The sequence below is a fragment of the Megascapheus bottae genome, chromosome 9, assembly GCF_031878675.1.
Source record: "Megascapheus bottae isolate mThoBot1 chromosome 9, mThoBot2.hap1, whole genome shotgun sequence".
Classification (NCBI taxonomy): Eukaryota; Metazoa; Chordata; class Mammalia; order Rodentia; family Geomyidae; genus Megascapheus; species Megascapheus bottae.
The window spans coordinates 29,733,778-29,750,384 of record NC_143517.1 but is presented as its reverse complement, the minus strand read 5'-3'; the positions used below and the strand labels follow the sequence as shown (position 1 = coordinate 29,750,384).

The 16,607-nt window shown below is 35.7% G+C and overlaps 1 protein-coding gene across 6 annotated transcripts in view; it reads right to left on the bottom strand.

The window, feature by feature from the left end:
* Ralyl (RALY RNA binding protein like) overlaps positions 1-16,607 on the bottom strand; it is a 597,512-nt gene that overhangs the window by 19,322 nt on the left and 561,583 nt on the right. For all 6 annotated transcript variants that reach the window (XM_090339006.1, XM_090339002.1, XM_090339000.1 and 3 more), the window contains one exon: positions 13,524-13,696. In XM_090339006.1, the coding sequence (XP_090195132.1) occupies positions 13,524-13,696 (173 nt within the window). The remainder of the gene's footprint in view (positions 1-13,523; positions 13,697-16,607) is intronic.

The window sequence follows — 16,607 nt, the reverse complement described above, 5'->3', positions numbered from 1 at the left end:
CTTGAGCCTCAGCACCACTTCTGGCTTTTTTCTGTGTATGTGGTACCGAGGAATTGAACCCAGGTCTTCATGCATGCTAGGCAAGCACTTTAACCACTAGGCCAAACTCCCGGCCAAGTAGTATTAATTTATCACAGATATCTGGAAGAAGAAAATGATAATTATGTTAAATTTGCAGTCCTATAATCTTCTTAAAATTACCAGAGATCCAACAATATGTCTAATAAAATGAAGGAAAGAATTCATATGTGCAGTCTTTGAATATAAAGAAAATTGGAGAATCTTGAACCTTGAACTCACTCTTGGTAAAATTCAAAATGGTATGTCTACTATGGAAAACACTGTGGGGATCTGTCAGAAAATGTCAACTATGATTAACAAATGATTCAGCCAGCCCTCTAACATGTATTTACACAGAAGAACTGAAATTAGTATCTCCAAGGGATGTTGACACTCTAATCTTAATTTCAGCATAGTGCACAGTGAGCCAAATACAGTTACAACCTAAAAAACTGATGAAGAAAGTAAACTCAGTGGAATACTATTCAACCTTAAAAAAGAAAGAAGTTCTCATACAACGCGATATACCCGAGGGTGTTATACAAAGCAAAATTAGCTAGTCAGAAAAAGAAATACTGCTTGATTTAAGCTACAAGAGTCATATAAAATAGTCAAAGTCATGTGATTAAAGAATAGGGGAATGAAGAGCAGAGGGGAAGAATGCAGTCAAGAATGCAATGTATATCCTACAAAATGAAGAAGAGTGAGGGAAAGGGGAAGCCTGGATGAGACATTGTATTCACACACTGCTTTAAATGGCGATTCCTCTGTACGAAAAAAAAACTAAAGATAATAAAAAATGGGAAAAAAACCTTTGGACTTATAAATACTAAAAAAATTATAATAGTTCCCAAGAGAAAAGGGGAGAGGAAAGGGGAAATTATGTGTCCACAAGTTTAAAGTTTCAGTTAAACAAAGAAAACTCTAGAGCTCACCTGTGATACTGTTTGGTGAAACATGCAGCAATGTACACATGGACTATTTTTAAGAGGACATTTTACATGTTGTGTGTTTTTCCTCTCAGTATATTACATTTTTTAATACAAAAATATTTTTGTTTAAAAACAAAGCAGCTAAAATGTCAGAAGAAAATTGAATGGAATACGCATGTAATATGCTACAGTGAGCAAAGACAGTATTAGAAACTACAAAGAGAATATAGAAGTAATTTGTCAAAACTCTAAATGATATTTCTAGTATGATAGTGCCATTTAAAATCTTATTAACTAATGCATCTTGTCATGCCTTTACCTTTCACCATAAACTCAAAGTAGTTTTAGTTAAGATGATTATTTAAAAGTCAAATGAAGCAAATCTATAACTACTAATAAGTCAGTGAGCTGTTCCTTTGTCATGAGTGACTGATTGAAAGAAAGAGAACATTTATCAAAACCATACAAGTTTTGCTCAGCAAACTCATGCAGGGGCTTATATGTTTTAGAAACATTCCTTGTCGAAATAAAATTATTTATTTTTGTTCTCTTAGGATTTTTATCATTTGTTCAAATTGTATTTACTTGTTATGAACTTTGTACAAACCTTAACATTTAAAAATCATATATTTTAATATTTATTTGCTTAAAACTAGAAATTAAGAAAGCATAGGTCAGTTAGTATGATCGAAAAAATTTACTTTGTTAATATTTTAGGCTGTCTATGAACAATGTCTGTGATACCATTTAGGTTCTGCAATAAATTCCAAATATATATTTAGTGAGTTTGAGTTGAAAGTACAATAAAGATGAATAATGAACAATCAGAATGCACCTACTATTAGCTTTGTATTAATTTTCTACAATATGTTCAGACCAGAGAGCATATTTTAGAATGGAAGTGTCCTATGCATAGTACAATGTAAACTTCCATTTGAGGATGAAGTTGCCTGTCTGAATATCCCTTCCTACCCATTATGTTTCAGATTTTCTGTCTTCATCTGCCCTCGGAATGATGTCAGAAGACTGTAATCATGTACAAAGTATTTTCTGGATGACTAAACAAAAGTGACAATAAATGATAGGGATCATCATCATCATCATCATCATCATCATCATCATTATCACCACATAATATTCAACCCAAGCTGGTACCCTGGTACCAGTGGCTCATTATGCTAACTAGTCAGGTGGCTGAAATCTGAAAATCACAGTTCAAAGCCAGCCTGGGCTATGAAAGTTCATGAAAGGCTTTTTTTTTTTGCCTGTCCTGGTGCTTGAACTCAGGGTCTGAGCACTGTCCTTGGGCTTTCCTCAAGGCCAGTGCTCTTCCACTTGAGCCACAGCACCACTTCTGGCATTTCTATGTATGTGGTACTGAGGAATCGAACCTGGGTCTTCATGTATGCTAGGCAAGTACTCTACCACTAGGCCAAACTCCCGGCCCAGTACATGAAAATTTTAGCTCCAATAAATTCCTCCCCCTAAAAAGCCAGAAGTGGAACTTTGGTTCAACTGGTACAACCAAAACAAACAAACGGCAACAACAAAAGATAAGAAAGCACCCAGCCGTGAGTTCAAACCCCAGGACTAGCACCAAAATGAAACAAGACAAAAATAAAAAATAAGTCCTTTGACGCCAATAAAATCATTGGTCCAATAGCTCTTTGAATAGATTTACAAGAGAAAATTTTGCTTGTTTCTTAAAATCTTAAGAGAATTTGCTGGCCAGGCAATGTAGGACTTCTGTGGATATTTTGGCCATCCGTCACACAAATAAGGATTCTGAGAAAGTCCTGTACAAGACTATTCAAGAACCTGATGCTATCATAGCCACCCTAGTACCTTACTCATCTTGATGGAAGGGTGGGAATGATCTCCTAGGAAGAGAGAAAAGGACAGTCCTGTCCACAGAACAACTCTGTGTATGTGTGTGTGTGTGTGTGTGTGTGTGTGTGTGTGTGTATGTGTGTGCCTGTGTGTGCCTGTGTGTGTGTGTGTGTGTGTGCCTGTGTCTGTATGTGTGTGATCACCTGGACAGGAATAACTTTTCCATATAATTTTCTAATGTGCCCTTCTCCTTTCAGGCCAGTGTAAGAAGAGAGTCCCCAGAGCAAGGGTAAGGGAAAGAGGTAGAGTAGGATTCAAAGACCAAAATATAAAGAAATTAAGACTGTGTCAAGTCAGCTTTGCTTCTTTCTATGGTTCTGAGGAAATGAAAACAACTCCCTGAAAATTTGAAATTACGATACATTTTCTCGTGGTTTCAAATAACTTTGTACCAAAGTGTGTCTCACTTAACAGAGAGTACTCCCATAGAGAATCATGGTATATGAGAGATCAGATTTTCTAATAAAGTATAGAGGAATCTTAAGACAGTGAATATATATGCACACACTACAATCAATGTTACAATGTTACCAAATTGCTTACATCTGGGATGTTGTTAATTAAAAGGGAAGATTAATTTTGCCATACAAAAATAGCATAGCAGAGATTTTTGCGGACCTGATTTTTATTTAATGCTCTCGGTAACTTGCAAAACTTCTTTTAATGGATGTGGAAGTAAGCCAAGAGAAACCGTGATTTGCATTAGTTTGATAGCTGTTACGAGTAGCCTTTGATTCTTGGGAATCACTCCAAGAGAAAGTCTTTGTCTACTTGGACCTAAAACTTGAATAACTTTTCTTTGAACTGAATTGATTAAACCTAGATACGTCCTCTGCAAGGCAAATAGAACCTTACTTTCACCATTTATAAAAGGTAGAGAGATTGATTTCTGGCTGTCTCCCTCCCAGAGTGTTTAGAGACCTGTGAACCTGTGTCCTTCCTCTTAGAAATGCTAGGAAGTATTAAGTCCATTCTCCAGTGTTTGCAATATAGACACAGCACCAAGAGTGCGTGAAATAACCTCTAAATATGCAACACTACATTTCCCCAAAGTCCTTTGCTCTGTGATATAGTGGCAGCAACAAACCCCCCTCCCCAAGACAATCTAGGTTAAGACTCAGATCTACTTATCTTTCCCTACAAGACCAGATACAGACCATTCAAGTCCCCATTCTTCCCCTCAAAAATAATTAACTGAAGAGAGATTGAGTTTTTGTCCTGGTCAATCAATGAGAATAAAAATGAGATTTTTCAAATCTTGGGTTAGCTTCTTTCCTCCCCTCAGGATTTTGAACATTAGTAGACTCTGCCTAAGCTAGCATCCATTCCTCCTTACAGCCTTCTTGGATAATAGATAAGTTTCAGGGTGAAAGTATCTTTGATTTACTTTCAAAATGTACCCATATCTACCTCCCACACTAGGCTCTTCTGCACAATTCACATAAAAGAACCATTTGTGCCTATTCCTTGAGATGCTTTCAAATCTTTTGTGCTGTGCACATTTTCCCCCTTGCAATAATCATAGGGAATAAAGTCTGCCTTTACTAAGACGGAAGCCTGGCTTCAACTTTGGGGTTACCCAAAAGGATTACAGGGTTTTTAAATCACTGTTTGGGTTTAGGAGGAGATAGCTGTTTCTTCCTTATGCTTTACTACATAATATATGTAAGAATTTTTTCTTTTTCTACTGATCAAGATGGTGTCTTGTTTCTTCAGAATGTCAAAATTTTACAGACAGGTTTCTTCCTAATTTTATGTGTCCACTCTCCATTTTCATAGAGAATTTGCTTTAGTGACTTATTTATTTATTTTTGGTTAATGTTTTCCTGTTTTATTGTCTTGTAGAATTTTTTGTTATTATAGAGTTGATAGAGGGGATTACAGTTACACGAATCAGGGAAGGAATAATAAGTATAGCTCTTGTGTTTTAGTACAACTCTTTTTTAATCATGTCTCTCCCCTTCCATTGCTCTCTCCTAGTCTTTCCCTCCTGCCCCCCTATATCTAGTTCATTTTCCATGCAGTGCAAATTTAGTATCACTGTTATATTTGTTCATTGTTGTTCCACCTTTTATGTGTCCTCCCTGACACTCCCAAATGCAAACAAGCAGACAAAATGAAATTAGAGACGGAAACTAAAGAATGTCTCCTGTTTCCTTTACTTGGAGTTCACTTTATAGACTATTATTTTATAAGATCACCTGTGTATAGCTATTGAGCCTTTGTCTACCACTCCCATGCAAAGCCTCCTTTGACCTCTATGTGTTAATGACTGGGGTCATATATAATTTATCATGTCCCAGTGCACATACTTATACACAAATATACATATGTATACACACATTGGTTTATCTTTTAGACACTCAGTATGTTTACTTGTAGATTTATAGGCGCATTCTAATTATCACAAATGAAGGAAATGGTGCCAGCTGTTCCTCTGGCTTTAGCTTTCTTTGCTTAATATAATTTTTTCCAAGTCTTTTCATTTCCTTGCAAATGGGACAATATCATTCTTTCTGATGCTTCTGTAGAATTTCATTGTGCATATATGCCACATTTTCTTCATCCCATTTGTCCACTGAGGGGCATCTAGGTTGATTCCATATCTTTGTTAAGGTAAGCAATACTGTGGCTTTAGTTCTGGCTAGTTTGTTGTCCATTGGGCAAATGTTCAGGAGTAGAATTTCTGGGTCACAAGGAAGCTCTATGTTTAATATTTTAAGAAACCTCCATACTTCTTTCTAGAGGGGTTGAAAAAGTTTAATGTAAAAGGGTTCTCTTTTGCCCATATCTACATGAGCGTTTGTTTTTGTTAGTTTTCCTGATAATGGCCTTTCTAACTCAAGTGAGGTGGAATCTCATGGGCTTATATCAAACCGAACAGCTTCTGCATAGCAAAAGACATAGCTAGCAAGACAGAAAGCTCACAAAATGGGAGAAAATTTTTTACTAGCTACACATCAGACAAGGGCCTCATATCTACAATATTCTTGGAGCTCAAAAAATTAAACCCCCAAAATAGTCCTCAAAAACTCAACAACCCAAACAATAAATGGGCTAAAGAGATTTTTCAGAGGAAGAAAAAAGAATGGCCAATAGACACAAGAAGTGTTCAAAATCTCTGGCCATAAAAGAAATGCAAGACCTTCTCTTCCTCCTCCTTTTCCTTCTCATCCTCTCCTTCCTCCCCTACCTCCTCTTATTCTTCTTCTTCTTCTTCCTCCTCCTCCTCCTCCTCCTCCTCCTCCTCCTCCTCCTCCTCCTCCTCCTCCTCCTCCTCCTCCTCCTCCTCCTCCTCTCCTGGGGCTTGAACTGAAGACCTAGGTGCTGTCCTTAAACTTCTTTTGCTCAAGGCTAGCACTCTATCATATCTATACTGCCCCTTCCAGCTTTTTATGGACTTTTGTGCTCTAGCTGGCTTCAAATGATAATTCTCAAATGTCAGCCTCCTGAGTAGCTAGGATTATAGATGTGGGACACCAATTCCTGGCTTGAATATTCTTTTCCTGCCATTTTTGTCAAGAAAGAGGAGTGCAATATGATCTTTAAAAAATGGTCTGTAGAGCCAAGTGCTCCTGAAATATTGAGAAAATTTTGGTAGATGGACAATTTTAACTGCCTATAATGATATTCAAAGGTAAATAATGACTCTGGAGTATAAATTCTGGGTTTTTTTCAGCTACAAAATTTCAGTAGCCTTCTTTCATTCCTTCTTATCTCACTCCATCCTTCCTCTCTCCCCTTTCCTCATTCCCTTGTCTCCTTCCCCTTGCCCCTCTCCTTTCCTTGCTTCCCTCTTTGCAATGTCTTTTTAAATAACATATATTTCTTGGAACTGAACTTTTCAAGAAGAAATGTAGCCCTCTCTTTGGGTCTCTGTGGTAGTTGTGAATTAAATCTCTCCTATATTACCATAGTCTTGATGCCTGTTGAAATAGTCTTGAGTAAAGACTTGTCTGTTAACTTCATCCAGTATAATTTTTCTTTGACCCTGTTAGTATAGTCAATTCTATGTCACTTTAAAGCTATATAAATTTGTTAATACTTCCAAATTTTTTTTTAAAAGTTGTTTTTGTGGAGAAGGGAGAAAGGAAAAAGAAAAATAGAGTATAATTTTGAAATACATTTTGAAATAGATGAATACAATCAAAATATATTGCTTGCAACTATAAAAACTGGATAATGAAATGAAGTTGTTTTGAGAAAGGGAAAAAGAGGGAAATGGAGAATGAGAGAATGACTAAGATAGAATACAGTAGATTAAAAACCTGTGAAAACTCAAGTATGAAACTTTTGGCTGTATAACTAATACAAAGTTATTAAAATAGTTTTTGTTCTATATTGATAAGGACAGGTTTTTCTGTCAACAGGATCATTTTTTATCTCTAAGAACTTCCACATCTTTTGAAATCCAACAGGCCAAATACATTTCTAGAAATTTGTTCTGTTTTCCTATTTTTGTACATTTGAGGCTAAAATTTGGACTGTTTTCCAGTCTCAATTTGCTTCAGCATATATGTTCTCCTTTGGTGTGAGAAAATTGGAGATGGTGAAAAGATTTCATTTTATGTAGATCTGTATTCCAGATTGTAATATAATTTGAGGCAGTTGAAAATTATTTATCTGCCTCAACACTCTGACCATCTCAGGAACCATTAGCTCTACAGAGCATTGTTTAATCAGCATACTGTTCTAACTGACGCAGCTATCAAGATGTTTTTTCTTATTTATCTGGTCATGCTTTTGTTTTTGAATCAATCTTTTGAAATTTATTTTTTATGGACTTGCAATTGTATGTTCTATGCACATTTTAGCTTTCGAAAGTAGAGATCGAGTAGACAAGAGGATTATTTTCTGGATTGTTTTATGAGTCAGTGATGTAGCTCTACTAACTATACTCAGGTTACTTTTGATCTGCATTTTGATCACTCCTGGGAAGTAATAATACAGAGGCACTCAAAACAATCACAACCATCCAGCCTGCCATGCATGCTGACTCAGAAATGCTTGGAGCCTCCTCCTGGTGTTCTTTCTCAGTGCCCCTAAGACCAAGGCTGTTGCTTGAGTGATCTCAGGAATAATTTAGGATGGAAACTGCTTGTTTTTGTGCTTTATGTAATAATTCCCACGTCGCAGAGGGAAGGTAAACAAAAGTAATGTTTAGAACAAAATACGATTACAACAGATGGTAAAATATGCTTTAAGAGGCTCATAAAGTTTTTGAGGTAATCCGAGGACAGTTCTCTTCAGCAAGTATTTATTGACATTAACATATTTAGTGCACTAAAGAAAAATAGTAATAAAGGCAGATTTTTGTAAAATATAAACCGAGTTTAAGACAGAGAACCGTTCACTAGGCAAAAATGGAGTGGAAGATTTTTCAGGATAGAGTAAGAGCATATGCAATGTATGGAGTCCTGATACAGAGTGTAAAGGAATTTCGCATTTCTGGAAACCCACCTACTCATCCATTTCCATACAGATGCTGGGCATTGTGCTACGCGGATGAGGTCAACATGAGAAGACCGAGTTGCCAAAGGATTTTAGCTCTTCGTTATAATTCAGACACTTTAAAAAAGTGATTGCACCATTGCAGCAGGTGTCGAACCCTTATTCTCAGGCAGCTTCTGTTTATTTAAATGCTATGATACAGATTGAGGCAACTGTATATACGCTAGCCAACATACGATCATATCAGTCAATTTTGGCTCTTCTGGGGGAGTGGATACAGTGTTACTTAATTGAACTGATATTTTCATGAAGACTGAGGATTTTTTCTTTGCCTGTCCTGGGGCTTGAACTCAGGACCTTCCTTGAGCTCAAGGAATGTCCTTGAGATTTCTCAAGGCTAACATTCTACACTTGAGCCACAGCACCACTTTCGGCTTTTTCTTTGTATGTAGTACTGAGAAATCAAACCCAGGGCTTCCTGCATGTTAGGCAAGTACTATACAACTAGGCCACACACCTGGCCCAGACTGAGGATTTTGAGTAAGGTTTCCTATTCTTGTGTTCATCTTCCTTTCCTGTTTCCTATACTGCTTGCTATATCCCATTGGCTTTCAGTATTGGCTATCATTAGGATATCTCACAGCTTCACTTTCAAAAGCTATGATTTAACTGTTCTGGATTGTTATCCCTGTCATTCCTACTTACACAAAACACTCTGGAAGATGGTATGCACACTAAAACTTGAAAACCAGACTGCTATACTCTAGTGCTCTCAAATTTCATTGGAATCATTTGGTTTGTGAATTAAAATGCAAATTTCTGGGGTTTCTCTGGAGAATTAGTGACCCAGTAAGACTTTTTTTGTAATATGATGAAATATTACTAGTCCTGGGTCTATCATTTGAATTTCACTGCTTTAACGAATGTAAATGAGCAACCTCTTAAAAGATTTCTATAATTCTTGCCAACCCTGCTCTCTTAACTGGCTTTGTACACATTGGACTCCTTACTCTCATCTACGAAAGTGAGACATAGCAGCATCTCACAGTGCTCATGTAAGGATTATAGAAGTTAGAGACAGCATCTAACAAGCTGCATTTTGCCCAGCTCCTTCGTTCTTCATTAACAAGCTCCATAACTTTGGTATGTCTTTCAGATTCATTTGCTGTCATCTCACATTTAACTTTCCTTGCTCTACTGCATACTTATATAGTAACTTTATCCAACATATTGTGTGTGGTTTTTGTTTTGGGAGGGCGTGCTTGTTGGTTTGTTCTGTTACAACATAAAACTAGAAAGTAGTATCCCTTATTCAATTAATCTTTAGTAACTAAATAGTATTTGTCATACCAATGAATTTGAATTGCCATTCTTTTATTTAAGAAGAGCTCTTGTTGCCATTTTAAGGAATATATGGTTGGATGGCTAAAGAAAATGTAATATATGTTCAGATTGTTTAAAAACACAGTCAACAATCTGTTATTAAATTTGTGGCCAGATCACATGAGGGAAAATCTCTATTAAAAATAAAATCTCTATTAAGATAAAATTCACATATGATCACAAGTTATGGTTTGAATTACCTTATTAAAAGCCTAAGAAGGAGTCTTATTCTTTTTGAATTGAATAATCCAGCAACTACACAATCAAAGACAAACTCAACAAGATGAAAGGAAAGTATGAGGTTTCTCAGAATATGATATAAGTTTCCTGAAGGCTTTCTTATCAAATAAGAAGTACTTTTTAAATAAACATGAGTACTGCAAGCTGATTAAGGACACAAGTTCCACATTAAGCACTTATATAATGTTATATTTCACGCTTCACTTGCAAAATGAACTGATCCAAAAATCAAAATATTAACTGTATTTGGAAGTAGGGCCTTGGGAGATCATTAGAATTAGGTCAGATCATGATATTGGGATCCTTTATATGTCAATACTAGCTTTATAAACTGAGGACAAGAAACCTGAGCTATTCTGGGCCCTGGTGACTCATGTCTGTAATCCTAGCTACTCAAGAGGCTAAGATCTGAAGATTATGGTCAGAGTAGGAAAGTCCTTGAGACGCTTATCTCCCAAATAATCACCAGAAGACTAGAAATGGAGCTGTAGCTCAAAGCAGTAAAATGCTAGTCTTGAGGCAGAAGAGCTCAGGGACAGCACCTAAGCCCTGAGTTTGAGACCCATGACTGACATAAATAAATAAATAAATAAATAAATAAATAAATAAAACCCAAAAAATTAATAAAAAGAAAAAGAAAGACAGAAAGCAACCTGACCTAGCAGGCTTGTTTTGTCTCTCCACCATATTATAATATAGAAAGAAGTTCCCCTTGAGTTGCTGAGAAGATGTTTGCACCAAGCTTTCAAATTTTCCAGTCTACAGAACTAGAAGCCATACATACTGTGTTTTCTTATAGGAGCAGAAATTACACTAAGACAATGATAATTATTACAATGGCCTAGCTTATTTTGTGCTAGTTTTTTGTTGTTTAGTGTAGTTTATACATCATCCTAGTTATTCTTTGACAAATGTTCTATAAGAAGTATTTCAGTTGTAGAGAATTCCTATGAAGTTGGGGAACATGGGTTGAATACTAGGCAATCACTCTACCACTAGGCCATACTCCCGGCCACTGGATTGAATTCTAATACCACAACCAACAACAGCAATAACCAATCCATTATGGAGAATATTATATTACATGTTCACAGATAAAATTATTAAAAAAATGAGAAGACAAATAGTTTGTTCTCGGCCCAGTATTCAACCTAATGTCTATGTAGATGCCAGGAAATACAGTTAAGAAGCCAGTTGAATTTTAATTTGAGAGAAATAAAACTACTTTTGGCATCATTACATCTCTTGAACTATATAAAATGTGATTATATTGAAAGTTATTCAATGTCCTTCCAAAGTTCAAATTGAAACAACTTTCCTGTATTTTATTCACTATATCTGGAAAGTCTTTCTTCTTTATTGTTGTTCTTAATGAACTGTGTGAATTTCTTTCTTCCTTTCTTTCTTTCTTTCTTCCTTCCTTCCTTCTTTTCTTTCTTTCTTTCTTTCTTTCTTTCTTTCTTTCTTTCTTTCTTTTTTTTATTGTAATTAGTAAAAGGGTTACATGATATTTGCCAGATAGAAGGTGCATTAATTCACATATACTGATACCCTTTCACATGTCTTGGTACCCGTTTCCCTCCCCCCCCACACCCCCCACCCGTCTTGGTTTTCCCCCCTTCCCTATCAAATTTCAAATATCCAAATACAAATAAATTCAATATATCAGATAACAAAGGGAGATACTATAACAATATGAGATAACCAAGGGACAGCAAAGGAGATGAGAGACAACATAGTACATTAAGGACAACAATCATTCATTATATGGATTTTGTTTCACTATCCTGGAGGTTCTTTCTTTCTTTCTTTCTTTCTTTCTTTCTTTCTTTCTTTCTTTCTTTCTTTTTTTTCTTTCTTTTCTTTTCTTTCTTTCTTTCTTTCTTTCTTTCTTTCTTTCTTTCTTTCTTTCTTTCTTTCTTTCTTTCTTTCTTTCTTTCTTTCTTTCTTTCTTCCCCTGTTGTCACTGTTTTTGATCTTGGTACTCTGGGTTTGGTATATACATTTTTCTGACTTGGGAATGGGAAGGGGAAAAATTAAATGATGAAACAAAAGACAAAGGATGAACCACGCGACAATGATACCCACGCGACAATGTATTGGAAATGAACTTTACAACTTGAGTAGGGGAGGGGAGTTGGGGGAGGACAAGTGGGAGAAAAACAAGGGAGGGCTAACAATGTTCGACAAGAAATGTTCTCATTACCTTACTTATGTAACTATTAACCCTCTGTACATCACCTTGACAATAAAATTAAATTGTAAAAATTAAAACCATTTGCATCAGACAGCTGGTGTGTAATGCGTTCTAATTCTCCCCTTATGCAGTAGTTTCCAATTTATTTACAATATGAACTAGAAAAATTTCGCATAATACCAGGTTCCTTCCTGCTCTGACTTCTGCTCTCCATACTCGGATGTACATCAAATGCCAAGGCCTGCTCCCAGGGGTATAGATGGGATGCAGGAGTGGTGGTGGTGGTGCAGATGAGAACTAGAAGTCAGTTCAGACAATAGTAGGATACAGAACATGCAGGGCATTGTAAATCACTTCCAGGTGTGGTTTCCACTCAGAGAAGTAGGTAGTTATTTGAGTTTTAAGGAAAATGATATGGACTGGCTTAAGCTAAATAGGATCCAAGTGGCAACACTTCAGAGAAAAGAATCTCATGAACTTTCCTGACTTTGATCCTTGATCTTCAGGTCTCAGCCTCCTAAGTAGATAGAATTGTCAGTGTGAGACATCAGTGCCTGATTATTTTACTGGATATTCTGAAGATGGAATCTCACTGACTTTTCTTTCTAAATTGGTTTTGAACTGAGATCTCTGCATTGCATTCTCCTGAGGAGCTAGGATTATTGCCATCTGTAACAGCACCAAGCCTTGCACCATTTTTATTAAAGTGAGAGAGTATTTTTAATTTCATTATTGATAAATATGAGACACAATAGCCTCATCAGATTGTATTTATCAAATCACTAATGTAGTCATGCAAGAAAAGGTGTGTAAATGTGAATATTATAGTAATTACACTACTGGAAAAATAAAACAAAAAACCAACTAAATTCTGACAAGAAATGTTAACATTATATCAAGCAGAGCAGGCATTGAAAATGTTAAGTTGACCACAGTTCCAGGGTGTCATAGTCAGAAGACTGTAGCAAGGACTATTAGCCCTGAGCACATCACTGGGATAGGTAATTGTTACTGAGCTCAACTACTAAAAAGAAGAGCCTGTATCTTTCGTGACCAGAATGTGGCATTCTGCTCAACTATTTCTAACTGTAAAAGTGCAAGACTCCATTTGTAATGAGTTATTTGGGAAATAAATTTGTGACTTCAGTTATGCCTAATATCATTCATTCATCTACACTCTCATATTTTAAATTGGCAGAATGATATTGAGCACTTATTATGTGCAAAGCACTATTCTGATGTCCTGTTAAAGATATACACATAAGAAGAAAGAAGCCACAGATGCTTACTCCTCATTTTAGAATGAGTGTGTTGTTAACATGGTATAGCTGTTATCCGAGAGATATGGACACCAAATATTTAGTTCCTACCAGTGCATGACCCCCATCTTCATCGAAGTCCTCCTCTATCCCATCAGTCATCTCTTCTCCATCTGCATCTTGCCCTCCTTCAGCAGGCTCTTCTGTAGAGTGATCTGCATTCTCTGACACACATTCTTCTTGGATCAGCTCTAGACTCTCTTCTAATTGCTTCTTCTGAGCTTCTAGGGAGGGGAAAAAGCAAACAGCCACTACCTTGAGTTGTTCATGAGCTATTTGGACAAATCATGAAAAAACAATCCATCAAGGGGAATTCATTTTAACTGTTCTTGGCATGTGGAAGATAGGGAAATTTTCTCAATTGGATTTATTCAATCATGCAAATTATGTACAGATGTCTAGGTATGTTTACTTGGGAACATGTTCTCTTTTTTTGTCCCCATCCTGAGGCTTGAACTCAGGGTGCTGTCCTTGAGCTTTTTTTTTTCTTCTTAAGATTAGCACTTTATTTGTGATAGAGCTCCACTTCTGGCTTTTTTGCTGGTTACTTGGAGATGCGACTCCTATAGACTTTCCAACCAACATTCATTTTTCAATGAATTTAGCATATTCATCTTTCAATGGAATTGGCAGAAATTACAGAATCATGATTGCAAGAGTATGTAAATAAATATTTACATAAGCATATTTTCTCACTATTGTGTTTTTCATATTTCTAAGAGAGCTATTCTCTCTGAAGGAAAAACAAAGTCATATAATGGGCAAAAGTATTTCGGAACATAGATTTATTTCATATGAGAAATGAAGATGGACAAACCTCATTGATAATTTCAAACTACAGTAAAAGAACAATGCAAACACAAAGATAAAAGAAAGATTCACTGATACTAAACTGATACTAGATAATAAATTGGCTGCCATTCAGGTGGTATATTGAGTATGTGAGCAGTCTTTTGAGAAGATTTTACTGGTAGATATGGTTAGAATACCAGTCCTGGATTCAGACACTCTTGGTTCAAAGTCAAGATTCATTGCTTAGTGAGTTTGTGACACTTGCACAGAGGAGATGATTAACAACCCTTCCTGTGTCTGTGTGTTCTTTCATATAAGTAGGATATTTATGGCTTAATTTTTCATGGTTTGAAGTAATACATCAAATTGTTAGTATAGTGAATTGCAAATAATAAGTGCTCAACAAGCAAAGCTTTACTCCACATTAACAGAATTCCTCTAATAGCCAGGATCTTGGCACTTTATAGAAGTCCACCCACATGGAAATTATGCTGATGGCATAGTAAATATTTCCCCTGATGGATGGACTTCATTTCTTGTGAAAGTTCTGACAAATTCTGAATACTGAACAAATGATACCATCTTGTGTTTTCCCTTCTCTAACATATTTCCATGCATTTATGACTATCTTAAAAGCTTGGGTTGTTTTCACTCATTTTGATTACTTTTTTGCAATTTTAGAACAACTTTATTAGAAAAATGTATCATTTCCAAATATGGATTTGCAAAGGGACTCATTTCTTTTCCTGTGGTCATTAAGAGTCCATCCTTAGCCAAAGTTTACACAAGAAGCACAGCCTCTTTTAGATTAGGTCCTATCTTTTTTATAGTATATTTTTATTATAATTAATAGAGGGGTTACAGTTATATTATCCAGATAGAAAGTGCATTACTTCTCCTTCTCATGCTTTTGTCCCCAATTCCCTACCACACCCCTCCCCTCATCTTGTTTTTCCCCCTTCCCTTTCCTATTTCAAATAAATAATCATATATACAATATATCAGATAACAAGATAAGATACTGTAACAATATGAAAATAACCAAGGGACACAAAAGAAATGAGAAATAACATAGTACATTAAGAACAACAATCACATGTTATATGGCTCTTGTTTCTATATCCTGGAGGTCCTTTCATTTAGCCTCTTCCTATATGGCCTTATGTATTTAGGTTTTGCCTTATTGTGTCCTCTGCTAGGAGAGCCCAAGGTTTGTACTAATCATTGCAAATGAGGGAGACCATTGAGTCTATGTTCCTTTGGGTCTGGTTTACTTCACTTAATATGATTTTTTTCCAAGTCTTTCCATTTCCTCACATCATTTTGATTACTTTTTTTTCTTGTTGGGGTAATAAGAGAGGTTACAGTTACAAATAGAGGAGTTACAATTACATACTCTTATTTTATTGGAATATTATTCTACCCTTAAGATGAGTTTTAAAAGATACTGTATTTTGAGCTCATTTATTGTCATTTATTTGTGACAATAAAAATAATTTATAGGACATAAAACGTCTAGGATAGTCATTTTCTGTAAGTAAAGTAAAAGGAAAACAACCATTGGTATATACATATATATGCATATACATATGTGTGTATAACCATTGATACCGATGAAATACATTGTATATTTGGTATAAATAGGCTGAGTACAAAAATTCAGGTATAACTAATGTAAATCAGCAAAGTAATAAACCATGATGTCGAAAGACAATATACTTTTCTGTGTTTACAATAATGATAATTCCCTTATGGTAATATATATCTGCATATTCTTACTTTATAAATTTCCAGATAATAACTTTGATGGAAATAAGACAGGAGAATGGGTTGTTCCCTGGCCTTTTATCAGAGACTAGAATTCCAGATTAGCTCTATTCCTTACTAGTGGAATATCAATACTGGTTTTTGACTAAGATCTGGCCATTTGGTCAGGTTATTTAAGTAAACCAAGTCGTTCTTTTCTTTTTTTTTATTGTAATTAGTAAAAGGGTTACATGATATTTGCCAGATAGAAGGTGCATTAATTCACATACATTGATACCCTTTCACATGTCTTGGTACCATTTCCCTCCCCCCCCACACCCCACACCTGTCTTGGTTTTCCCCCCTTCCCTATCAAATTTCAAATAACCAAATACAAATAAATTCAAGATATCAGATAACAAAGGGAGATACTATAACAATATGAGATAACCAAGGGACAGCAAAGGAGATGAGAGATAACATAATACATTAAGGACAACAATCATTCATTATATAGCTTTTGTTTCAATATCCTGGAGGTCCTTTCAATTAGCTTCATACTATATGGCCTTATGTATCAAGATTTTGATTTTGCTC